At 35.2% G+C, this 9,581-nt stretch overlaps 1 protein-coding gene across 1 annotated transcript in view; it reads right to left on the bottom strand.

Moving 5' to 3' along the window:
• Window positions 1-445: 445 nt before the first annotated feature.
• The window catches only part of LOC124721161 (inositol 1,4,5-trisphosphate receptor), a 360,416-nt gene continuing 351,280 nt past the window's right edge, over window positions 446-9,581 (bottom strand). The window contains exons 48-49 of the mRNA XM_047245990.1: window positions 2,734-2,895; window positions 446-2,625 (exon numbers count right to left, since the gene is read on the bottom strand). Of these exons, the coding sequence (XP_047101946.1) occupies window positions 2,542-2,625; window positions 2,734-2,895 (246 nt within the window). The 3' untranslated portion in view covers window positions 446-2,541. The remainder of the gene's footprint in view (window positions 2,626-2,733; window positions 2,896-9,581) is intronic.

Here is a 9,581-nt window from a genome sequence, read left to right as displayed (position 1 = left end):
CATGAAAAACTTCTTAGCCCAGCCGCTGCGTCACGATCAATAAAATAAAATAAGATAAATTCAGCAGACATAATCCTGTTTCGATCATAAGTAAAACTACATATGGCACTGTATGTCCTCCGCCACTACATCTGTTACATTTCGTAACGGTTGCTGGTATTCTATGTTCATCACATCTAGTTAACTGACTACCATTTTTTAAAGTATGTTCACCTTTTTCTAGATTAGGGAAATGTCCATTAACGAACCAACTGTCCTGTCACCAACACAACCCTTATTAGTTCTGAATGATGAATTTTTATGGAAGTGAGAGCACATCTCTCTCAGCCTTTTTCAGGCTTGACTGTGGGTCAAAGGGAAGGGTCCATAAAGGGAAAGGTTATCACTTTAATTTCTTTGAGTGCATAAAACATAAAGAAATTCTTTGTAATAATGTATTCTGCAACAATACTTATACCAAAGTTGTAGTGTTTAACAATATACAGATTCAAAGAAACAACAGTCCAAAACTCACTTTTTGTAGTACAATAGTTTTAAAACACACTACACAGGTTACTGCTATTATATTGTATCAACAATGGAGCAGTTTCTCCGTTTACATCTATCACCTGGAGGTAATTGAATAAAGCTCAACAATAGAAATACAAATGAGTTATGATTTTGTAACACACATATGGGGCACCTTACTGATCATTCATGGATTATAATAAGAAATGAAATGTAAAAATTTACTTTGAGAAGAGTAATGTGATGTTTGCCACAGGTATTAGTCTCTGTGCTCACCAAGTAAACTGATACTATAAAAGTACTAATTCATAATTGTTATGGTGATTTTATACAGAGTTCTTCATTTAGGTCAATTTTAATTTACAATACAAACTAAAATGTGCCTTTTGTGGTTGCATGTTAAAATTATTTGCATTAACTGTTGTTATCGAAGACCATCACACATTTACACAGGCACTACAGCTCCCCGGTAGTGTTTGTCCCAACATTTATATGAATAGCCAGTAATGCAGACAACTGGTGTAGACTCAAAAATAAAGCATACTAAAACCTGTACATTAAAATACACACATACTAGAAGTGAAGTAAAATTAGTTTTCAATGAGACCGAGTCAAACTCCTGTCTGTCAGACAGGAATCACTGACTTGCAATGTATGGGTTGTGGAAACATATGAAGCATGTTCTCACTTACAAATAATTAAATGTTTCTTCAAAACTGGGGACTTTGTGGTTACATATAACTATCAAAGTCTGCACTACTGGCAAATGGTAGTAAGTCACATTTAAACTAATCTACAGGGTCATTCAGTTAAAAGTATTATAAAATTTTTTGCAAAACCTATACAGTGATGATTTTCTCCATTACATTTGTGCCTTTAAAAACGATTTCTATCCCAAAGTAAACTTCTACTTCCACATTTTAACAATCTGAGGAGACTGTTAATGAGCAATCATGAATTTACATAGACAAAAACTTATATGTATTTTTCACAGAAAACTGTAAAACTGTTCAATCAAGTAAAAGTTTCTTTAGACATTCACACTACAAAAATGTGTTTCAGAGGTAGAAAATTATCATCTCATTGATCTGAACAGAGTAGAGATCCAAAAACACAAGACACATATATGAAAAATATCTAATACATGAACTATTCTGTTGATTACACATCAGTTTCTGCACCGAAGAGACTGGCAATGCTGAATGTAATAACAGGGAAAAGATAGACATAGGGTCTCTGTGAAATGTGTTAAATAAAGGTACACAACTGAGAGCAACAATAATTGAACACTTTCCCATTCACACAGTTTGCCACAGTTGCAATTGTGTCGGCTCAAAAATTTTGCATACTATTTTCACACTGTCTTTAAGGAATACTTTAATAACAACCTGAAATGACATGATTTTCTTTTCTCTCTCTGTTTTCCTTTTCTTTTTTTTTTACAAAAGATGAGGAAATAAATATGTAACAAGTATTAACATTTACATCTGCATTATTATATAACAAAAAGTTGAGTAACACAGAAATAAATTTTAAATTACACATATAAAAACACTGAACAATAATAATCAAACATGCAACAATTAACATTGCGTAATAGGGGTTTTCTGCACACGGAGGCACGCGCGCACAAACACACACACACACACACACACACACACACACACACACACACACACACAAGCACACACACCAAGTATATTATCATTTCAACAATGTATACGAGGGTTCATAAACATGAAAAAATCTCAATTAATCCAATTTTATACATTATAAATACATTAAAATATTTGGCAAGAATGTACATAACAATGTTAAACTTGTATTATAGAAAAAGGACAGAAGACATCAGAAAATGACACACACAGAAATGATAGAAATTATGTCACTGAAGAGAACAGTTACATCCAATATGAATGTCTGATATGCTGACTAAACTCAATCAAACAGAACTGCCTGTGGCTACTAACAAGATTCTCTTCCCTCCCTTTTCTTCAGGTATACGTAAAATGTGCTGAGGGCTACCCATATGTTTTACTGGGAAGGTACATTGTGAAAATATGCAGAAGTTGTGCTGAGCAAACCCATCCTTTGTTTCTGTTTTCTCTGCTCAGTCATCTGCAATAAAAGGGATCTTATTAACAAGTGTTAACTGCATATAAAGAATAAAATAACCAAATCTATGGTGAAATCAGAGATTTATAACATTAGTAAGTGTTCTCCTACCTGATCTTTTAATTCAGTGAGCTGATGTGAAAGTGTTGCCACAAGATTCTGAGTTTTCTCTAACTGCGCCTGCAGTGTCCTTAACTCCATTTGCTCACCTTCACCCTCATCCGCAGCCAGAGACATTGCTCTCAGTCTTGGAAACCAATCGAGATTGCGGTCCTGTAACAGATTGCAACCAAATTTGTCAGCATAAGATTTTTACAACTCTACTGTTAGCTACATTTTACACTACTTGTACCATGGTGCATTAACAGTTCTGATCTGTAGCAACAATATCCCTACCATTATTGTGATCAATGAGTAAATATTGTCTTTAAAGATGATTAGTGGGGAACACAGATTTTTTTATATAAAGAGAACTGGCTGTGTGATGCAGCTGTGAAGGTGTAACACTATTATCGATGTTACCCATAATATAATGGTCTTATACAACTTCTTCATCCATTTTTTACTTAATGTGACCTGTATATACATGCTCTTTGTTTTAACATCCATATAAATGTTGTATTCATTATTTATAATAATTTATGTAATGTAATTAATCTATGGATGTAGTTTCAAAAGTAATGTGCTGTAAAAGGAGGTAAAAATTAAAACTTTAATTGTAATACTTGAAGGGATGTCCTTCCACAATGGAACTAGCTAGGCAGGAATAGAAAAGGTGGATCTGGCAGTTGAACTGCAAGGCTTGTGTGTGGCATGAATCAGTCAGTGGCCAGCAGGCAAAGGGTGTGCATCTTATGAACTGGAAGAGGCCAGAAGAACTGCAAAATTATATAATATAGCCTCACTTGCAGAAGTAATTGGTTTATTATTCATGGCATACTTTGGTTAGCTCTGTACTATGAAAATCATATGACAAGAAGACAATTTTCAGAGCTTGTTACACAAGAAGAGCCATTGACATTTTTTCCAACTTTTTTGAATAGCACAGGAAATCAACGTTGTCACCACCTTCATCTAATTATCAGTTGAGTACTGCATAATTGTATGGTCCAGTTATGTGGTTTCGTTTTCAGCAATAATTTTGTGTTCTGTGAACTTTTTGTTGAGCCACCATATTTACCTATACAGGGTCCTATACCAAGTGCTATGATAAATCCAAGTATTCTATTTTACTGAACTGAAAAGCAATTATCTTCTTTAACAAAAGTTACTAAACTTTGTGGAGTTATAAAGTACACAATTATTTAGTGAACATAAGTTTTGAAATACTCCATATAGTGTTCATTAATGGTCAGTTAACGTTTCATCAAAGAACAATTACTAAGAGAAGATTTAAAGTATTCAGTTCAAAGATTCTTCTTATTGAAATTATAGTATTTACAAATTCATGTGTTATGTAGTTAACAGAGTTTCCTGTATTGTGTTGTGACTAAAGTGTTCAGTCTCAATGTGAATCTACTGATAGATTAGTTCTTGATTCCCCATGCTAATAGTTAAGCCACATTTAAATGAAATATTACAATAAAAGAAATCAAGAATAAGCAACTGGCTATAAATATTCAAACTATACTAGACCTAGGTATACCATGTTCCTCTTAAGCTAAATAATATAAGGGAATGTTTCTTGAGAATGCAAATAATAATTAGTACAACAGATAAAATTTCTTCATAAGTATTTCAACAGCAGTAATTTCCTATAACTAAACTAACAAAGGAACCTCTTGTCCAAGACAGCAGTGCTCCACCATTACTCATTTACCTATAATTATCACCACCTTTCTACTGTAATATACAGTTCGTAAGTGTTATCTAGAGTCAGTTGTTGCCTAAGCATATTAATACTCCTCTGTAGTTTAAGTCAAATCACTGGTACATCGCTTGCTAAATTGTGCTACTGTCTCATATCTTATCTGCAAAACAGAAGTTCAGTTTCAAGTACAGTCAATCCCAATAGTTGACTTTCTTTAAGAAACAAGTTATTACTGGGTACAACTTTGCCTAATTAGGCTGGTGACCATTCCTTTTTAGGTAATGACAGTTTGTTTGATTACTAATAGAACCTTTGTTTAATTCCCTTTTATCTTACTACTGCTTCCTTTCAATAGAAATCTTTAAGTAAAAAAAATTAGTCCAATACCTTCCCATTACACACCATCATGGTCACAAAAATAACAATCCTTTCACAGGAGTTACATTATCAGCATATTACTATTTTAATGGTAGCCAGTATTGTCATAAATGTTTTAGTTCCAATATGGCACCATTTTGCAAACTATTATTAATACTGTGTGATCTGAGGTTTTCCCAGCGTACAGAAATCTTGAAAATTTCTCAGGTATTCGGCCAGGTAGCATCGCTCAAAAGGCACAATATTTCAGCAAGCCGACGTCTTGCCACGTTCTTCTTCAGACACCAAGAACGCCTGAAGATGGCAAGAAGTCGGCTTGCCGAAATATCGCGCCTTTTGGACGACACTACCTGGCTGAATACTCGAGAAATTTTCAAGATATCATTAATATTCATATTAAATATGTTTGAAACATGTTATCAGCATTGAGTTATACATCCCTAGTCACTTTATTGTGAACAGAAACCTGGAATCTTTTACAGACCACAAAATTCCAAATGTGTATGTACAATGTTGATTGGTAATTAAATAACAATTTATTAACTTTAATAGGAACAAATTCATCTTCTGATAGTTACATCTCTTTTCTTCATAAGGAAAAGCAAATAAATGTCACACAGGCTAAATCATGACAGGGACCATGAACATTAAGATACGCATTAAACAGTTTAATAGAGATACAGGCTATACACTCATCACTGCACAATAATGGGTGTTCGATACACAGTCTGCCACTAACTATCAAGCAAGGTGGTGCAGAAGCCCCAATTTGAGCTAACACTTCATGTCTAATAGTCTTGTAATCTGCTCCATGTGTAATGGTCTTGTAATATAACTTCCTTTCAGGTGTGAACTGTGAAATTGCAGGATCTGTGGACCCCTGCAATTTCTGTGTCAAGTTAGTCACTTTTGTTGATGAAGATAGATGAGGTAAATGTCAAAAGCTCAAAATTTTACCAAAATTTTGCTACCAAGTACGATAAGAATTTTCTATTTAAGAAATTCATCACAAAAAACCCATTGCCAAACTGTAAGTAGTAAATTACAAACAAAACCTAATGTTTTTAAATAACTTTTGGTTATGTATGTGAAATTCATAATGGATATTCACTATATAAGGTGGTTCTGGCACAAGCTCTTTCGGTGGAATGGACAACTAGTTAATTTCCTCCGCATTTTACAATATACTGTGATTCTAAGTGACATCCCTCACAAAAACTATGTATCACTGATGATAAAAGTATGCAATTACAAAATGCACATGATTGAAAAGTTTTTGCATTTTATTGTTTTACACTAACATGAAATCATAACAATACCTTCTTCACATTTCCTGTCTGTGAAACTTTGGGAAACAGTTCATGTGGTGAATGAGATTCTCAGAAATTGTTCATACAATATTGAAACTAACGCATGATGCAGCACATATGGAAATTTCCTCATACTGCAGGATGTATCAAAAAGAATCACCCAATTTCTAAAAAATCATAACTATTATGTTATTTGAGATATTTGCATGAACAAACTCTCGAGTTTTCCATGGTTCCTGCTAGGTAGCAGCAGTGTGCACCCACTTCAGTTCTAGTAAAAATGTTGTTGGGCCCACCAACTTCAGTTCTAGTAACAAGGTGTCGGGACAACAGAAAGTGTTTTGTGTTCGACATTTTGCACAGTGCAGGTCAGTAATAACCATTCAGCATGACTTTCATACTAGGTATGGTGTGGCTCCTCCTACAGCACAGAGCATTAGACCATGAACAATTCTGAGAAACAGATTGGTTCAGTAAAGACAAATCACCAGGCTGTCCCTGAGCGTCTGACACAGACATCAAACACATCTGCCACAGCTTCACAAGGAGTCCGCAGAAACCCATTCTGCTGTGCAGCTTGACAGCTCAATGTGCCTCCGATGTCCTTCTGTTGTGTTTTGCGTTGACATTTACACATGAAACCATACAAAATTCAGCTACTGCAAGCCCTTCATGAAGATGACAAACAACAATATTTGGAGTTCTGTAATTTCATTCTTAGCAAGCTGGAGAATGACAGTTTTCTTCCACACTTAGTGTTTAGTGATGAGGCAGCATTCCATTTAAATAGAAAGGTGAACCATCATAATGAGGAACAACCACATGAAGTTGTACAACATGAGAGGGACTTTCCAAAATTTAGTGTGTTTTGTGCAGTTCCATGGGAAAATGTGTATGGTCCATTTTTCTTGGCCAAGAACACTATTACAAGAAGCACATATCTCAATATGCTTGAGAAATTTCTTTTCCCACTGTTGGAGGCTGACTTCATTTACTGACAATGGGGCACCACCACACTGGCATCCGGATGTGTGGGAGTTTTTAAATCAAAGGATTACTGAACAATGGATCGGTTGTACTGGACCAAATGATTAAGCCTCCAAGCTCTATGGAGCTGACTGTATGTGATCATTTCTTATGGGGGTTTATAAAGACTCTGTTGATATGACTCCATTACCAACAACAATGAATGAACTGGGACATGGCATAACAGCATCTGTGGAAGCTGTAGCTCAAGACATGCTCACTACAGTGTGGGACCAATTTGAATACCACACTGCCATATGTCGTGCACCTTGGGGGGGGGGGGGGGGGGTGAATTGAATACTATGAAAAGGTAGTTTCCTGTTCATCAAAAACAAAATTCATTGTATATATTTATTAGTATCAGAAATATAGACATACCAAATCAGATGATTCTTTCTATTCTTTTTGATACACCCTATATTTGCATGTCTTCATGTTAATTACTTTTTCTTTTCACTGTTTCATGTCCAACAGAAGGTGCTTACCTAGCATAATGATAAGAAGTTTCACCAAACCATTTTGAAATGTTAAATAAATGACAATTTTATTAAACTACTGCAATAACTCTTAACAAGCCAGTGTATTATACATGGACTTTCTTATTGGAACTTAGTCACTAAGTAAATGGAAACAACAAAGTAAGGTAACCAATACAAATACCTACAACAGAAAAAAATTTGAGATCTTTGCAAAATACCAATCGATCTACACTGCATACACACGGTTGTGATAGGGATGACAGAACTGAGATAAAATGTTGAGATTCATATTCGCCAAAATGTGCAAACAATAGCCTCCTTCCAAAATTCTCGAACAGTTATCTATCTTGTGACCTTTAAGTCACATATTTCAAATTATGTTGGGTGACTGAATATATAAATACTTGAATTAACTCTGTAGTTACTGAGGAAAACATGGACTTGTTGGCAACTGCATTCTTTACAACAGATGAAAACTTGAAACTTCTTTGCAGATTAAAACTGTGTGGCCAGATTGGGATTTGAACCCTATACCTCACCTTTCGTGGGTTATGTTCTTATTGACTGAGTTGTACAGGCACCAGACACAGCCAGCCCTTACAGTTTTACTTCCACAAGTACCTTCACAGATGTTCTGCTACATACTTTGTTGGATTGAGTCCCATTTTGATACACAGTCCAGGTAGTTTTAAAAAAACTGCACACTCCACAGCAAAGTGAAAGATTCATTCTGGAAACCATCCCCTAGACAATGTCTGAGCCATTTATCTGCAGTATCCCTTCTTCTAAAAGTGATACTTCCACAAGGTAGTAGAACAACTTCTGTGAAGTCTGAAATGTAGGAGGGAGGTACTGTCAGAAATAGAGCTGTGAGGGCAAGTCTGAGAGTCATGCCCAGATACCTCAGTTAATAAGAGCACAGCTGGGAAAGAAAAGATTCTGGGTTCAAGTACTGGCCGGGAATACAAATTTAAGCTGGCAGGAAGTTTCAAAATGGTTCACAGTCCACTGGAGAGTGAAAGATTCATTCTGCAAATAAAAACGTATAAAAAATATGTACTGAAGCACAGTTTGCTAGGAGTGAAATATATTCCGGAACAATCGAGAATTCACCAGTGAAGTCAATGTACTCTGTGATTGTACATTGAGTGTAACAGACACTCCAGACATAAGCTATCATTCTTCCTCCTGCCAGCTAGGTGTGTGAACAGACACTTTAATTAAGACCGATAGGAAATAGCAGGTGGCATGAAGACGCAAATTTCTCGACTAGCTAAAAGATAAAATTCAATTGAGCAACTACACTGTAACCTACTTCTGAGGCCACTGATGATCTAAGTTAACTCCAATATCAACTTCATTACACTAAATTGAGGAAAATGACAGAGGAGCAGGATGCTCATATTACTGATGGATGGATGAAATACATGAAGTACAAATATTAATAGAAAATAAACTGGTATTGAGATACCTTAGTACGATGTGTGTAACAAATCCTTCATTTACGATATTTTATTTCAGTTACTATATTCATATACTTTATGAACATGCATGTCCACATTACTAGAATGATCAAAATAATTGTACATAAAAATAAACAGAAGCTTTGTAAAGTCTTAATCTGCAAGCAGTCCAAAACAGAATTGGGGGGGGGGGGAATAGAAAAATAGAAGAAACAGGTAAATTTTGTCTATTAATATTGTAATGGGATCTGGTTTAGTTTTTTTAGTTTTGCAACAATATTGTGAATGTGCATTGTTAACAAGAAGAAGAAGAAGAAGAAGTAGCAGTTCAAGGCAGTCTTATCATGGAGATTTTGCATCTCTGACAGAGCTGCAAAAACTCGTGGCGTAAATATCACTTTGGTAAAGTGACGTGTTACCCAACGTCTGTCTAGCCAGCGAATGATGATCGCAACAGTTGAAAGTTCTTTTTTACTTAAGTATTTTAGAATTG

This window comes from Schistocerca piceifrons, chromosome X, assembly GCF_021461385.2.
Source record: "Schistocerca piceifrons isolate TAMUIC-IGC-003096 chromosome X, iqSchPice1.1, whole genome shotgun sequence".
Lineage (NCBI taxonomy): Eukaryota > Metazoa > Arthropoda > Insecta > Orthoptera > Acrididae > Schistocerca > Schistocerca piceifrons.
The sequence above is the reverse complement of the archived record's forward strand: the minus strand, read 5'-3'. Positions and strand labels throughout refer to the sequence as shown.